The 17,729-nt window shown below is 41.6% G+C and overlaps 2 protein-coding genes across 2 annotated transcripts; both read left to right on the top strand.

The window, feature by feature from the left end:
• The first annotated feature begins 348 nt into the window (after positions 1-348).
• NME1 (NME/NM23 nucleoside diphosphate kinase 1) lies at positions 349-6,899 on the top strand. The gene is made up of 5 exons (XM_074970574.1): positions 349-569; positions 1,479-1,611; positions 2,153-2,254; positions 2,985-3,097; positions 3,821-6,899. The coding sequence occupies exons 2-5, from the start codon at positions 1,480-1,482 to the stop codon at positions 3,930-3,932; spliced, it is 459 nt and encodes a 152-aa protein (XP_074826675.1). The 5' UTR covers positions 349-569; position 1,479; the 3' UTR covers positions 3,933-6,899.
• Positions 6,900-13,054: 6,155 nt separating this feature from the next.
• On the top strand, positions 13,055-17,494 carry LOC141997977 (nucleoside diphosphate kinase). The gene is made up of 5 exons (XM_074970573.1): positions 13,055-13,191; positions 13,839-13,971; positions 15,189-15,290; positions 16,474-16,586; positions 17,242-17,494. Exons 2-5 carry the CDS (start codon positions 13,843-13,845, stop codon positions 17,357-17,359), a joined length of 462 nt encoding a protein of 153 aa, XP_074826674.1. The 5' UTR covers positions 13,055-13,191; positions 13,839-13,842; the 3' UTR covers positions 17,360-17,494.
• The last annotated feature ends 235 nt before the right edge of the window (positions 17,495-17,729 follow it).

Here is a 17,729-nt window from a genome sequence, read left to right as displayed (position 1 = left end):
GCCCGGGGCTGCCCTGCGGCCCCTGCCGGGAAAGCGCCCGGAGCCGCCCCTAGCCGAGCGGCGGACAGAGCCCCTAGCCCCTAGCCCCTAGCCCCGCCGGCCTCCCTTCCCCGTCCGGCTCCTCCCTGCCATAGAGATGGACATGCGCAGCAAGAGCGCCGCCCACCCGCCGGCCTCCCTTCCCCGTCCCGCTCCTCCCTGCCATAGAGATGGAGATGCGCAGGAAGAGCGCCGCCCACTTGCCGGTGCAGTTAGGACTCGATGAGCCTGGAGTCTCTCTGCTCCCTCCTTAATCTTGCGTCCCCCAGTGTCGGGCCAGAGCGTCGCCTCAGCCCCCCCCCCGCCCCCGATGGCGTATCCGTGCCCCGGGACAAGCGTCCCCGTGGGGGTGTGGAGCGGAACACGGGCCCTTCGCGGCTGCCAGGCCGGCTCCGGCTCGCTCGGCGCTGGGGCAGCGGGGGGCGTGTTTAGAGCTGGGTGGTCGCGAGGCTGGGGGCGGCGGCGGCGGCGGCGGCGTTACGGCAGCTACCACCCGATCCGCCGCAGGGCCCGGGACTGCGGGAAGGCGGGTGAGAGGGGGCGCGCGCTGCGAGGGATGGTTGAAGGGGCATGGGAGAGGGGGCTGCATGGGTCCAGGGCAGCTGCGGTTATGAATGATCCAAGTGACGCAAGCAGGGTCAATAGCAGGGGACAGGAGCTGTAATTAGATGTCTGCCTGTTGGTCTGAGGGCTGCCGCCTGTCCAGGGCTACTGGCAGCGGAAGCATTATTATTAGGCGTTGAATTGCTTTTTTAATTTGAAGCCCTCTTAGCTCGTTCACAACTGCTCTGGAATAACTAGCGTGTTGTTTCTCAAATGGTTCAGTCTGTGCTATACTTACAGAAAGCACCATACTTTTAATGTGTATAGTCTTAGAGATTAGTTTTTAATGTCTGAAAAATGCTTAATTTTGGTCTTTAAAATGTTGACTATTGTAAACTACAGTGACTGTGTAGCTACTGTAGCAGTCAGCTTGTGCTTCTAAAAATGACACATTGGCTACTCCAGCATGACTTTCGTACCTTCCATTCACCACGCACATTCTTAGCATACTTCATTACAACACTGACTGGCTGTAGATAACTATAGATCAAAGTGATACACCTCGTCTTAGGTTAGCCTGTTTTGTCTTAAATTGCGGGTAGCATCCGATCAGTGTGCACCTTGGAATACACCGACCTGCAATACAATCTGTATTTATCGCTTAATATAAAATCTTTTCATTCTTGGTATGGACTAATTGCTCTTCTCAATATTTATAGGGCTATTATGTTACATTTATTTTTGTAGCACTTTTTGGATATTCTTTGACTTATTAGTTCAGTGCACATAAGCACAATAAGGTTGTGGAAGATTGTGGGTACGCCTTCTAGATTTCTGTTGTGGCTGCATTTGCCTTCTGGTCCTGGAATACGGAGTCCCTTTTTCTCCTCTTGTAGGATGATGGCATCCATTTGTGAGCGCACTTTCATTGCCATCAAGCCTGATGGAGTCCAGCGGGGACTAGTGGGAGAAATCATCAAGAGATTTGAACAGAAGGGTTTCAAACTGGTGGCCATGAAATTCATGCAAGTGAGTTTCCTTCATTTCTATATTTCTCCTTTATGTTTGAAATGAAATCTTATAGCAGGCTAGTGTACTCCACTCAGTGAAAAATCTTTTGTAATTTTTTAAAATGAAATCTTAGCAGAAATATCAAATGTCAAATTTTGTGTCTGTATGTTCTTGGAGACTTTCCAGCATCCAGCTGTAGCTAAATGCTTTTGACAGCTTGAGCAACCTAATTTTAGTAAACTGATGTCCTTAGGCCAAAGGGAATATTCTTATAGATGCCATTTACACTTAATAGGCATCTATGGATCATCTACAGCAAAAAGAGGTTTCTTCTCAAAAGTAGTTAGATATTGATGAAACAATCTTGCTGAGTTAAACTGTGTACTGAAATAATTTTAAATTCATATAAACCAAGCAACACATCTAGCCAGTTGCTGTAATCACTTATTTTTAAAGAGCATGTCTGTTTAAGGATTAATAATGCTCTGTGGTTAATCTCTTGTGATTTAAAGATACTCTTAAGTTCTTACAGTAAACTGCTTTTTTTGTGTGTGTGCAGGCCTCTGAAGACCTTCTGAAAGAACACTACATTGATCTGAAAGATCGACCATTCTACGCTGGTTTGGTTAAATATATGTACTCTGGACCTGTTGTAGCTATGGTAAGCTTTTAAAAATAAAACCTGCTTAAGAAGAACTAAGCAGTTGATGTATCTTTTGTTCATAACTTAATTTGTGTTACATATTGAAAATGACACTAAGAACTTGAAATTAAATACTTAAAAAATTGATTAAATGTAGTTACAGGTACAACATGTTTCCCTTTAATTTGTGGTTTTACAAGTAAATCTTTCTTTTTAAAAAAACCCTCTCTTTTCCCCTTTGCAATGTGCTGGGGTGTAGGGGATGTAAACAATGGGAAACTGACTGCACAAAGTGCTGTCAAATACACAAAATAAGCAAACTGGAAAAAAAAACAGTGAAACATTTAATCTTTCAAGTAAAGAAATCATATGTGTTAGATGTTGATTGTAACCTATGATTGCTACAAGTGTGACTTTTTTTTTTTTTTGTAAAGAGAGTGTATACCTCTAAAGTATTTGAGATACCTATGAAGCTTTATGTGTTTACGAAATTTTGTAATGGGCTGCTTACCTGTTTGTTACACTTAAAGCTATTCAGTACCCTCTCGCTTTGGCTAACAGTCAGTGAATGACCACAGCTTGTCGGAGACAGTTTCACTCCAATCCTTCTATGCCTTGCCCATAGATTCTTTGAAAAAGGGGACTTAGCAACTGTACCATGATGGGATCAAGTTTGGATAACATTGCCAACTCTTACTGTGTTAGTTACAGTTTGGATTCCGTAATCTTAATGGATCTTATTTTTAAGGTGTGGGAAGGTCTTAATGTGATTAAGACTGGCAGAGTAATGCTGGGGGAAACTAATCCAGCAGATTCCAAACCTGGCACCATACGTGGTGACTTCTGTGTTCAAGTTGGCAGGTATGTTGTGAAACTGTCTTATCAAAACTAAAGCAGTTTTTAATCATACGCATACTGACCTACTTAGTTAATTGATTTATGGTGAAGCTTGGTAATGTGAACACTATATCCAGTTGAAACTGTTGGAATTTGATCAACCTTATAGTAAGGACATATAGACAAGGCCTGAAATACTTTCTACAGAACCTCCATTTTTTCTTGGAGGTCTCCCATTTGAGTACTGACACAATCCTACTGATTTTATGAAAACTAAGAAGCTCTCTCCATGATGACTTGCCTCCTGGTCCCTTTCTATAAGACTGTCCTGGTAAACAAGAATATGCTATTTTGTAACATCATATATTTTTTAATGTTAAATTAGAATGAATGTTAGGAAATAACAGTTGGTACCAAAAACTTGCTAACTGCTAAAAAACCTGTAAGGACATTCAGGCCCTGATTCTACAAACTGATTATACATGGAAAGACCTCCATTAACTTCATCCAGATGCAGGGGTCCACTAGACAATGTAGGACTGGAGTCAAAGGATGTAAATGGAGATGTGGCTTTCCTTCTCCTTTCCCCATGATCAAAACTGATGAGAGAAGAAGCTTGTGTTGCATATTTACGTGTACATTTTATTAATACTTGTAGTCATAGTAACCAGAGAGGTTTTTCTAAAAAGCAAATTCTTGTGCTTTTAATTCTATAATTATTAATGACCTTTCTTTATCTTCTCTTAGGAACATCATTCATGGCAGTGATTCTGCAGAAAGTGCTGAGACAGAGATCAACCTGTGGTTCACTCCTGAGGAGTTGGTTGAATACACAAGCTGTGCTCATCAGTGGATTTAAGGGCTAGTCTGCTATGGCAGCGCTTTAATGTGGCCTGTGTAGTCGGGGCAGGGCGCTGGGAGAGAGCTCCCAGCACTCTAAAAAAAAAAACACCACTTCCACGAGAGGCATAGCTACCAGCACTGGTGCAGTCTACACTGGCGCTTTACAGCACTGAAACTTGCTACACTCAGGTGGGTGTTTTTTCACACCTCTGAGTGAGAAAGTTGCAGCGCTGTAAAGTGCCAGTGTAGACAAGCCCTAAGAGTGAAACCTGGTCTGTGACTTTTAACATCCACTCATTCCAATGATTATGAACCCAGAAACAGTTCCTATTGCCATTATCCTTTAGTTATTTCAAGGCACTTCTGTATAAACTGGTGGAAATCTCTCTCTCTCTAATCTGTGTTGTGAATATTACATGTAACCAGTGTTAACTGCTGCTCTAATTAAAAAGCTATTGAATTATTAATTGGGAAGCTTTCTAACTGTCTCTGTGTAGACAAGAGAAGAGGATTACAAGAGGGGAAAGGATCTTTAATTAACGACTAAACACAAAGCATAAACTTTCATGAAATGCTCTGTAACTCCCAGAGGATAACTTGGTATATAGTACACATCAGCACACAGTCTATGGCTTAGTGGCGTTAAAATTTGTTGTCAAACTTTATTAAACCACCAGGTCATGCATGTTGCTCTGTAAATAGATCCATAATATCCCTAAAATACAGGAATTAAAGAATGATATAGAAGTAAGGTTAGCAAAAAGTAATTTAAAAAACTGTGATAAACAGCTATGGGAAAAATTCAATTTTTTTTCTCTCCAGAAAAGCAGTGCAGTTATACATAGGCAACAGCTTCATTTGAAAATAAGGGTTTTAACTAGATTGCTACTTTAAACTCATCATTTTCCACCTTAGGATCAGTCATTTATGTAGCATTTTAAGGCAGGATTAGCATGGCAGCTTTTTAAAATGGCCTTTTATGAGAAAAGAAGATTAATGTGCAAGGGCTGCTCAGTAGGCTTTACCTCTTGTCACTTCAGTGTAGCATTCTGTTTGACATTAGTAAGCATATCAGCATTGCATTATATCTCCATGCAAACAACTGACGACAGCTCAGATATATTCTTTCCTTAATTGCTTGAATGGCAAAGTAAACTGTGCTTGGATAAGCTTTTTCAAAAGTGACTTTGGAACTCAGGAGCCTAAGTTTCAGTAGTAGTCAACGTGCTTTTTAAAACTTTACCCATTGTATTTAAACTTATTCATATGACAGTTTTTCTGTAATATTAAACAGGTCCCAGTAGTGCAGTTTAGTTCTAGCCACAAACCTTTCAGCGTCCTGCAGAGTTGCTATGGCTGTATTCAATGTCCAACTGTTGTATTCAGCTCAGGAGCCAGAAGTGGTATCTGGCTGAATAGTGGATGCAGCAATAAATGAGTAGCATATTTATTCAGTTGTAATAGGATGTTAGTTAAAAAGCAAAACACAACACAACAATAATTATCTGAACAGCCTAACGTTGCAAATCACCATTAGAAACAAAATTTCCTCTTGTGTTTTGCTACTAACTTGTTGACATCACTCATTCCGAAAACAAAACCTGCACATAAACATTTTGCCTTTGATTAAGCAATAGAAATTTAGTAGAATTTCATGTCCAATACCCAAGCATGATGAAAGCATTAAACCCAATTTTTAAAATGACGCTGGCAATTTAAATCTATTCAGAAAATCAGTATTTTTAGAAAAAACTTAATTTTTCTTTAAAAAGTGGACCAATGTACTTCAGCACAGTCTCTGTTCAGAATGCTCCTTTGACTGTAATAGATACTTCTACATCACGCTATTTAGATCTGCCTTTTAAAATATTTGATAGCAGTAAAGTGAGTGTTGGAAAAACTCAGAGGAATGATGAGTAGTCTTGCTATAGCCTTATCTCCAAAACTGTACTCTTCCAGAGTCTGTGGCTGTGGGGTGCCAGAGAAAAGGGTAGTGGGAGAGTCTGTCTCCTAGTTTTGAGGAGGAAGAGATAAATGGTTATTTTCACTGGGAGGAACCAGAAGAAAGTAGAGCCTTGCTCCAACTTGCTAGTGCATTATCATAAATGACCAATAGGAAGAAGTGGCTGAATTAAATATGCTGCACATACTGCAACAGAGAAGCAGTTCTTTGTAATTTGGCTACAACTGTATATTTGGAAAATCATTGCGAAAATCAACTGAACGTATTAATGGTGAATGTATTAGATGGACCATTTCGTGATCTGTTAGCTACATCTTTCAGTTCACATTACTGTTTCTTTAGCTCATAATAGCATGTACAATGTTAAAAAAATGTGAAAAGCATCACATCTTGTTTCTTTCCTTTGTTACCTACTAATCTCTTCATGATCATCGGCATAGTCATCTTCACTAAGCACAGTGGATATGAGACTATGTAAAAGACTCGTTTTCTAAAAATGGCTTAACAAACACTTTGTCCTTTCTGTTTAAATAGATACCCTTAGGCCAGGGATTTTTACACAATTTTTATTCAAGTATCCCAAGCCTCGCAAGTCTAAGACAGCTGACCCAAGCCAGCCATGCCGTCACTTGCTGTGGCTCTTTTATTGCTGTGTAGATGTACCCTAAGAGTACCTTCTCCCAGCCCTGAAGAAGAGCTGTGTGTGTTTCAAAAGCTTGTCTCTTTCACCAACAGAAGTTGGTCTCAATAAAAGATATTACCACACGTACCTTCCTGACAGCTAACACTTCTCACCACTTTTACCTTAATACAATCTAAGTTAATATCCATTTCCACATCTGTCTGTGACTATGGTTGAGGTTCTTTGTACCATTAATTGTGGTTCATGTTTAGAAGTAATCCAATTATGTGATCTAGAGGAAACTCATTTCAAACCCTGTTGTACATCCACCAGATTAGGAGACAAAATCATTGTGGTAATCACTGAAGCATATGTGAAATACTTATTAAAGAGGTAATCCTGAAGGAACTGAGTGTTGCTAGTAGTGATTAATGGCTACCTTGTCACTTATGCATCATATTAAACTGAGACTAGCTCGTGCACCTGCAAACCAACAAACTTTTTTGATGTTTCTGGTGCATTATTACACTAAAAAATTAACTAGAAACAAATAGTGAAATTGCATTTTCAGATCAAGATTTGTATTTTATCATTAGGGTGTAGGTCAAACATAATTTTGTTCAAAAAGGACAAATTCCATTCAGAAATTTCCATGGAAGATGGGAAATTCAGTGTCATGTTTAACAAAATGTATAATTGTAAATAATCCATAATTTATTTACCAGGATGAGCAATATCAGAAAGACAAAGTTAAGTGTGTCTTGAACCACCTCCCTGAACCCACGATGCTCCCAAAATAATTGTTTTTTGGTAGGGGGAAGAGATCATATCCAAACTTTCAGATTAGCCCTTATCTTAATAATGAGTTAAACCAAAATCCCACGTCCAAATATTTTTGAAAAGTTCAGTTCCAGGTTTGGATCCAAACTTTGCAGCTCAGGTCCATCTCTAAAACATGACATGCTCAAACAGGACCCAGTCCACCGCCTCCCCTACCCCCCAATGAGAGAGTACTTCTATTAACTTGAATAGGAGTTGACTCAGGCGCATAAAGAACAGCCCCAAACACAGCACTCTGCCTGCATATCTGCTTTGCTCAAGATTTAACTCCTTGTACTCTTATATTTGATATAGTTTTTCCTTATCAACTTAAGCAGCAAGATCAACAGAAGTCTGCATGAACATTTAGTGAAATCAGAGTGGATATTTTTTTAAATTCAGCAAAGACTTTCCTATTATCTTCCTTATGGCCATAACAAGTGATTGTGTACTCAAAATAAATGTAAGAGAAAAATAGTGTTACACTGATGCCACAATGTGAATAAAAAAGGAAAATGAAGAGACAGAAAAACTAAGATAAGCCAATTTGCTATTCAAATTTGTAAAGGAGCACAACAGGGAATACAAATCAGCAGACACTGCAAAACAAATGGGTGAATAATGAGTAATAAAATGTTTTGCACTTTGTATGCATCATATGACTTCAAAGTGCTTTACAAACAACAAATAAATAAACAACACTGTACTTAACGGCACTTTTCATTCAAAGATCTCAAAGCAATTTTCAAAATGTGGGGACGTATCCTTATCTCCATTTTATCAATGAGGAAAATGAGGCAGAGAGAAGTGACTTGCACGAAGTCATGCAGTAAATCAGAGGCAAATGATGAAGGAAACCTTGGAGTCTTGATCCTCACTAGACCACACTCCTAAACTATGTAATCTATGCCAATGTAGCTCAATGTAATATATTAAGACACAGAAATATGCATATTAGAAAATACGGTAATCTCTGTGGAGGGATACAAATGCTCAGATTATACAGGTAAACTGAGACAGGAAGGGTTCCCAGAATTTAGTTGAGAATTCAAGGAGAGATCGGATACATCCAGAGAAGAGAAGGTTGTCAAAGGGTTTTGCATTGCCTTCCAGTGTCTATAGACAGAAATGAACGAGAAAGGGAGATCAGTGAAGACCAGGTTCTTCTGGAGCAATGCAATACTTGCCACATCTGAGGTGACTGAATCAGCAGTTCCAAATTCATAATTTAGTAACTGGATTCATCACATATTTAGATTAGATAGAAATCTGGATTAATGTTGAAAGCAACTAAATATAAACTGATTAAATACTGTAAGTTTATGCAGTATTACAACTGTAATTGGTTAGAGTAAATCTAGGGGTAGAAACTGTGTTTTCTATGTGTTGTAATTATTACAAATATTTGAAATTATTAATATTAATGAGGGAAACCACAAAACACTAATTTAACTATAAATTCCTTTATTAAATGCAAAGGCCAAATTATACAATTGCTCTAAACATGCCTAAAAAGGCCTCAACAATAAGCAATTTACTACAGCCACAGAGAAACAAAACATTTATAAACATTTGATCAAGATACTTACAAACTGGCTAAACCCAGAGATGCTTAGACCTATATTGGTCAGCTCCAACGTGGTCAGGCAGATATTAAAAATGAACTTTTAAGAATTTACCTATTTTCTTCCCAAGGCCTTTCCTTCCTGTCTTCTTGCTAGTCAACAATTTTCCCATTGCATCTGGGTTCACATAGGCTTTAACACCCGAGTGTGGGTTGGGGAAGGGCCATTGTGGCTCAATTTAAGCAGTTACCCGCTGAATGTCAGGGGCCTTCTTTTTAGAAACTTCCGCTTCTCTCATTAGTTATTCTTTGAACCAGACATCTTCCCTACTTTATTCCTTCTAACCTTATCACTTATTTTCAAGGCTTTTCTTCTACTGGCTAGTTAGGGCCTTTTTTGACTTTACAACACATATATTGCTCCTTAACCAAACTTAACTTACTTTAATTCTTTAATTTTATACTTATTCTACACTGTCTGTACAGAGCCCAGCAAGAATAACAGTAATTAATAAACTGCAACCGACTGCTAGGTCTATTGGTCTAATCACAGCTGTAGGAGCTAGGACCTGCTGAGTTCTAGTCCTGGTTCTTACACTTTTCACTATTCTTACTTTTAAACTGCAACCACAGCTTCATTCTCCTACGTGACAACAAAAGAATCTGGACCAGTCCTACCCCTGGCCTCCGGGCACTTGACATTACCTCTTTGTGGATGATGTAATTTCGAGCAATTGTAAGATGCAGTGCTTCTGGCAGTGCAATTTGGAAGAAGCAGCTTCACTAAAACAGTGGCCGAGATCAACCATCTCAAATCAAAAGGTGTTAAGAATTCAGGACTGAAATTGCAAGACAAATGTCTATTGTTAAAAGATTGTGCTGGGATAACTGAACAGCCTTTAAACATTTGAAGGTTTGTTGTTGTGAAATCAGATCTTACTGTGGTTCACAGCCATAGCCAGCTCAAGTGCTAGCCTTAGAGGAAGGCAACATAAGTGACCTCCCAAGCTGAGACCCTCCCTTGTAAGGTTGCTTCAGTGTCTGTCCAGGGCAATGTGATCACCATAGGTTTCAGAGTAGCAGCCATGTTAGTCTGTATCTGCAAAAAGAAAAGGAGTACTTGTGGCACCTTAGAGACTAACATTTACTTGAGCATAAGCTTTTGTGAGCTACAGCTCACTTCATTGGATGCATGCAGTGGAAAATACAGTGGGGAGATTTTATATACCCAGAGAACATGAAACAATGGGTGTTACCATACACTCTGTAACGAGAGTGATCAGGTAAGGTGAGCTATTACCAGCAGGAGAGGAAAAAAAACAAAAACAACAACCTTTTGTCGTGATAATCAAGGTGGGCCATTTCCAGCAGTTGACAAGAACATGTGAGGAACAGTAGGGAGGGAAATAAACATGCGGAAATAGTTTTACTTTGTGTAATGACCCATCCACTCCCAGTCTTTATTCAAGCCTAATGTAATGGTGTCCAGTTTGCAAATTAATTCCAATTCAGCAGTCTCTCGTTGGAGTCTGTTTTTGAAGTTTTTTTGTTGAAGAATTGCAACTTTTAGGTCTGTAATCGAGTGACCAGAGAGATTGAAGTGTTCTCCAACTGGTTTTTGAACGTTATAATGCTTGACGTCTGATTTGTGTCCATTTATTCTTTTACGTAGAGACTGTCCAGTTTGGCCAATGTACATGGCAGAGGGGCATTGCTGGCACATGATGGCATATATCACATTGGCAGATGTGCAGGTGAACGAGCCTCTGATAGTGTGGCTGATGTGATTACGCCCTATGATGGTGTCCCCGGAATAGATATGTGGACACAGTTGGCAACGGGCATTGTTGCAAGGATAGGTTCTTGGGTTAGTGTTTTTGTTGTGTGGTGTGCGGTTGCTGGTGAGTATTTGCTTCAAGTTGGGGGGCTGTCTGTAAGCAAGGACTAGCCTGTCTCCCAAGATCTGTGAGAGTGATGGGTCGTCCTTCAGGATAGGTTGTAGATCCTTGATGATGCACTGGAGAGGTTTTAGTTGGGGGCTAAAGGTGACGGCTAGTGGCGTTCTGCTATTTTCTTTGTTGGGCCTGTCCTGTAGTAGATAACTTCTGGGTACTCTTCTGGCTCTGTCAATCTGTTTCTTCACTTCAGCAGGTGGGGACTGTAGTTGTAAGAATGCCTGATAGAGATCTTGTAGGTGTTTGTCTCTGTCTGAGGGGTTGGAGCAAATGCGGTTGTATCGTAGAGCTTGGCTGTAGACAATGGATCGTGTGGTGTGTATGATCGGTGTATGGATGAAAGCTGGAGGCATGTAGGTAAGTATAGCGGTCAGTAGGTTTCCGGTACAGGGTGGTGTTTATGCACCGTAGCGTCCAGGAAGTGGATCTCTTGTGTGGACTGGTCCAGGCTGAGGTTGATGGTGGGATGGAAATTGTTGAAATCATGGTGGAATTCCTCAAAGGCTTCTTTTCCATGGGTCCAGATGATGAAGATGTCATCAATGTAGCGCAAGCAGAGTAGGGGCGTTAGGGGACGAGAGCTGAGGAAGCGTTGTTCTAAGTCAGCCATAAAAATGTTGGCATACTGTGGGGCCACGCGGGTACCCATAGCAGTGCCACTGATTTGAAGGTATACATTGTCCCCAAATGTGAAACAGTTATGGGTGAGGACAAAGTCAAAAAGTTCAGCCACCAGGTTTGCCGTGACATTATCGGGGATATTGTTCCTGACGGCTTGTAGTCCATCTTCGTGTGGAATGTTGGTGTAGAGAGCTTCTACATCCAAAGTGGCTAGAATGGCATTTTCAGGAAGATCACCGATGGATTGTAGTTTCCTCAGGAAGTCAGTGGTGTCTCAAAGATAGCTGGGAGTGCTGGTAGCGTAGGGCCTGAGGAGGGAGTCTACATAGCCAGACAATCCTGCTGTCAGGGTGCCAATGCCTGAGATGATGGGGCATCCAGGATTTCCAGGTTTATGGATCTTGGGTAGCAGATAGAATACCCCTGCTCGGAGTTCTAGGGGTGTGTCTGTGAGGATTTGTTCTTGTGCTTTTTCAGGGAGTTTCTTGAGCAAATGCTGTAGTTTCTTTTGGTAACCCTCAGTGGGATCAGAGGGTAATCGTTTGTAGAGAGTGGTGTTGGAGAGCTGCCTAGCAGCCTCTTGTTCATATTCCGACCTATTCATGATGATGACAGCACCTCCTTTGTCAGCCTTTTTTATTATGATGTCAGAGTTGTTTCTGAGGCTATGGATGGCATTGTGTTCCGCACGGCTGAGGTTATGGGGCAAGTGATGCTGCTTTTCCACAACTTCAGCCCGTGCACGTCAGCGGAAGCAATCTATATAGAAGTCCAATCTGTTTTTTCAACCTTCAGGAGGAGTCCACCCAGAATCCTTCTTTTTGTAGTGTTGGTAGGAAGATCTCTGTGGGTTAGTATGCTGTTCAGAGGTGTGTTGGAAATATTCCTTAAGTCGGAGACGTCGAAAGTAGGATTCTAGGTCACCACAGAACTGTATCATATTCATGGGGGTGGCAGGGCAGAAGGACATAGGAGATAAGACAGATTCTTCTGCTGGGCTAAGAGTATCGCTGAATAGATTAACAATATTGTTGGGTGGGTTAAGGGAACCACTGTTGTGGCCCCTTGTGGCATGTAGTAGTTTAGATAGTTTAGTGTCCTTTTTCTTTTGTAGAGAAGCAGTGTGTGTCGTAAATGGCTTGTCTAGTTTTTGTAAAGTCCACAATCTCTATGTCTAGAGTTTCTAGCCAGGCTTTTAGGGTAATGGGGCTATCCCATGCCTGCCTTGTTTCTAGTTCCCCTTTACCCTGTTCCTAGCACCCTTTGCCCTGAGTCTGGCCTCTATCCATCACTCCCTTTGTTTGCTACTTGTCCGCTACGGCCAAAGCCTCAGCCCCACGGCCCCACACCCTTGAGCAGCTGCCAGCTCCCCCAGCGCCCCTAGTTTAGCCATGGCCTTGCGCCCTTCGACCTGGGTCTCTCTCATCCCCCTTAGCCAGGCCTTTTGGGAGCAGCAGGGCTTGTGCTCCATCGCCAGGCAGGGGGCGGCCCCCACAGCGGCTTGGGGAGGGGCGGCGAGGGGACAGGTTTCTGTGAAGCCCCAGACCAGCAGGCCTCGCTGGGCATGAGGGCGGGCTCTAAAGGCGCCATGTTTCGCAGGGAGGAAGGCCAGCCCCTCTCCGCCGAGGGTGGGTTCCGGATCCGGCTCCACCTCACCCCTCCTCTTTCCCGGTGGCCGCTGAGGTGAAGGCGGGTGACCAGCTCCGCAGCGGCATTAACAGCTCTAGGGAGGTGAGGCCAGCGTGGGGGCTGGGCAGGGCTGGTCTGCGGGAAGGAGGCTGAGCCGAGCCGAGCCGAGCCCCGCCCGGGGGGGGCGACGCCCCTTGAGCCGGGGCCTGGGCTGGCCGCCAGACCGCGGGAGCGGGGCCACCGGCCGGGCCGGGTCTCCAGAGCCGGCCGGGGGCGGCGGAGCAGGGAGCCCGGCTGGGGCCTGAGCGGCAGCCCTCGGGCCGGGTTCGGCCGGCTCGCCGGGCCCCGGATGCGGTGAAGAGGAACTGAGCGGCCGACGCGTGGGAAGAAGAGCCGGGGGATCCCAGCTACCACGTGGCCCCTGGGCGGGGAGGGCACGTCAATGGAGGTCTCGATTGGAAAGAATCAGGGGGGCACTGCAGGAAGGACTAAGGGGGCATGGGCGGGAGTGAACGGGGGCCAGGCAGAAGGGGCCAGCAGGGGCTAGGGGTGGATCCAGCACGTGTCTGGAATCAGAATCCCTGTAAGTGGCCTCCTTGGGTGGCACCCCTCGCCCCTTGAGGCCACTCCCTGGGTGATTGAAGTCACCTTCTCGGGCATGTCTGTTAATCGGGACAGGATGGCGGCAAACCTGGCTCTACCTGTGTTGTCGCCGCCGTACTCTTACCGCTCCCCGTTTCCTTTCACAGGATAATGGCTTCTAATAGCGAACGCACTTTCATTGCCGTCAAGCCTGATGGAGTCCAGAGGGGCCTGGTGGGAGAAATCATCAAACGGTTTGAACAGAAGGGTTTCCGCCTGGTGGCCATGAAATTCATGCACGTAAGTTCCCCCCGCTCACTTTGAGGCAGGGCTGTTGTGAGGCTTAATTAATGTTCCCACAGCTCCCTGCAATTCTTTGTGATAGAATTCAGTTTGTTATTACGATGTGTTTTTTTTTTTTTCCTCTCATTTTTACTTGCAAATCCTAGCCATCAAGATGAACTATACAGAAGCTTCATTCTCCCATATTGTTTTTCCCACATCAAGGAGTTGGCAAAGTGAAAACCGTAGTCCAGACTTCACAAGAGTTGATTTGCTTATTGTAACTTTTTTTCAGATATAAATACACATACCAGGCCAAATTTTCCCACACATCCATGAACTGGATGAAGCTGCATGAATGTAACTGAACAGAACAGAAAACGTGAAAGAATTGTATTAATTTAGGAAAAAGAAAAGGCGTACTTGTGGCACCTTAGAGACTAACCAATTTATTTGAGTATAAGCTTTCGTGAGCTACAGCTCACTTCATCGGGTACATCAAATAAATTGGTTAGTTTCTAAGGTGCCACAAGTACTCCTTTTCTTTTTGTGAATACAGACTAACACGGCTGCTACTCTGAAACCTGTTAATTTAGGCTAAGTCTGGTGTAGCTTCCTTTCAGTTGTCTCTACTCATATCAAACCATGACTACAACCTTCTGTTTCACAAGAAATAGAAGAGACCCAGTGTAGTTGTGGTTTGATATGACAAGACACAACTACACTGGGTCTCTTCTATTTCTTGTGAAACAGAAGGTTGTAGTCATGGTTTGATATGAGTAGAGACAACTGAAAGGAAGCTACACCAGACTTAGCCTAAATTAATACAACCTAATGTTAAGTAAGCAAAAATGACCATGACTGGAAGGTTACATCAGGAAATGCAATCTTCCAGATGTCTTGTATTCATAATAATCCACAGCCATAAACTAATATAAAGAAGAAATCATAGTTTAACAAAGAGCTCATGGTATTGAACCTGCCTCAATGTAAATTCTTTGTTAAAGTTAATAAAGAAAATTAGACAAAACTTGTCCTGAGTTGTTCTGCATGTAAAATACGGAACGAACATAATTTGCTTGCAGAAGCAAACTTCTTGCTGTTGATATTTATTTCATGATTGATATGAAGCCATCTCATCATTGATGTTGTAATGGGGTGCTGCTTCTTTTTATATTTTATTTGTTTTTTAAAACATTGCTCTCAAAATCTCACGTTCAACTTTTTCTTTAAAGGCTTCCGAAAACCTTCTAAAACAACATTACATTGACCTGAAAGATCGGCCATTCTACCCTGGTTTAGTTAAATACATGAATTCTGGACCTGTTGTGGCCATGGTGAGTAGCATTTTATTTACTTAAATATATATTGTGCAGGACATGGCTAGGGATCTTTCTTCTAATTATATATACTATTTTTTTAATTGTTTACAGCTTTAAAAACTTTTTTTTTTTTAAATTACACTCTCACAATATATAAAATAAAGTGGTAAAAGAAAACAAGAGAATTTCCACATGATCCAGTGCTGCCCAGAGCACTTCTGAATGGCGGTCTACGCTAGTCCTGCATTAGTAGAGCTGCACTGGAAGTGGTGCAGGAGGAAGAAATTTGAAGAAAACGGCTAGTTTATATGTCAACAATAGTTGTATAGCAGATGAAACAACTGAAGAATACCCCTGGTGGTGTTTATAAAATAGCTATGAAATAATTTTTATATAACAGTCTGTTTACAAAACTTGACTTGAGAAGTGGGGAAGGCTTTTCATGAATAGAACATGATGACTTCATTAGGATCCCCTGCCATTCATAGTGGTTTCTGGATTATAGGGAAACGAGGGCTGTATAGAGTCCTGAAAGTTGCCTAGCAGGTGAAGTAGTAACTGGTTGAGATTTCCAAGGCAGCCCAGGGGATTTAAACACTTGAGATAACTTTACAGTTAGACTACTATGAAAGTCTCTACCTTAATTCTTAAACAGTTATGTGAGCCAATATAATAGTGTGTGTATTTGAGTTTTCACTGTTTTGTGCCTAATTGGCTCCATGGAGCCCGAACTGTTTAAAGATGCTAATTGCAGGCCACTTCATTAGAGGTTTTCAAGTGGCATCTATGTGAGAGCCACTCAGGAGTGGAAATAAAGTATCTTCTCTCCATAAGCTTTTGTTTACTTGTTAACAAGAAGTGTGTCCATTTTTCTTCAGGCCAGATGTTCTTCTCTTTAAAATCTCACTTCCTTCAGATATGTTCTGGTAACCAGGAGCCATTCTGATGCTATCTACTCTCATGCCTTATCACAGTGAAAGATAACCAGTGAAACAAATGTAATTTACAAAGAATTGTAACCATTTATTTTATTTTCTCTTGTTCCTAGTCTTCCTTTAGCAATTTAATTGATACAGATTCTGAGATAATTTAGATCTTTGTGCGGAAGGCCTTTGTCTCCTTGCAAAGTGCCGAAGGTGAGTTTTCTGTGATGCCTTGAATGGGTACGGAATAATGTATTTTTTTATTTTATTATTAGGTTTGGGAAGGTCTCAATGTGGTTAAAACTGGCAGAGTTATGCTGGGAGAGACTAATCCTGCAGATTCTAAACCTGGTACAATCCGTGGTGACTTCTGCATTCAAGTGGGAAGGTTGGTGCTGAAATTATTATAAAATTAACTTTTCTAAATATTTTTCCACAGTTACAAGGTAAGTATATTTACTGCTTTCATTGTAAGCATCATTTGAATAACAAACGCTTAAGAGCAGAAATTGTGCAAAGTCACCAGATACCTATGTCTTTCCTTGAAAGGTATGTTCTCACCTATGCATATACATTATGTATAGAGAAAATAAGTCTGATATACATCAAGCTATTTTAAGGTGGCTGTACTGTTTCCTTTTTAGTGATCCAGTTTGGCATAGGATGAACTTCATGTTGCCTTCTGGAAAGCTTAGGTAGTTAGACATAAGAATCCTAGTCTGAAGCTGAATTTAATTTGTAGGACACAATCCAGTAAGGTTGCTTATACAAAGCATTTTGGGTTTTTTAATTATACATCAGAACTGGATGAAAAATGATAATCAGGTCATGGTGGTGCTGTTAATAGTTTGGGTTATGTTTAGAACTTTGTTAGGCCCTAATTCTATTTGTGAAGTGTATGTATATTTAAGAGCTGTAACACAAGCTCTAGCTTTTCAGCAGTAGATGAATCTCCATACCTTCTGTCCATATGGACAAGTTACTAATAGTTTCTAAAGCTACTGACACCTTCTTTGAAATTTTGTGATTGGCTTTCTTCACAGGAACATCATTCATGGCAGTGACTCTGTAGAAAGTGCTCAGAAGGAGATCAAGCTGTGGTTTCAGCCCACAGAGCTTGTTGATTTCAAATCTTGTGCTCATGACTGGATCTATGAGTAAAATGAAATCTCTCTAATGAATTGTGCCTTCTGAACACAGCATCTCATTCCAGCAGCTATTGACCTGGGAGCAACCATTATGATTACCTTTACATAGTGCTGTAAAGTTGATCAAATAAATAGATCATGGAAACTATTTTGTCTATATTCTATAGTCTATATTTGTCTATATTCTGTAGTCTATATTCACTGGAAAAACATACTTAAGTTTGCATGGAGTAGAACTGGTCATTTGTACAGATGTATACAACTTTGCTTGTGGGGACAAAATGAAATCCACATTCAGGAAACTTCTCTGAAAACATGATCAAAACGAAACCAACTGTTACTATACATCTGTTACGGTGCTGAAAACAGGTATGGGTTAGTTG

Source organism: Natator depressus, chromosome 14 (assembly GCF_965152275.1).
Source record: "Natator depressus isolate rNatDep1 chromosome 14, rNatDep2.hap1, whole genome shotgun sequence".
In the NCBI taxonomy this organism is placed as follows: Eukaryota; Metazoa; Chordata; order Testudines; family Cheloniidae; genus Natator; species Natator depressus.
Note: the sequence above shows the minus strand (reverse complement) of the source record. Positions and strands in the feature narration are given on the sequence as shown.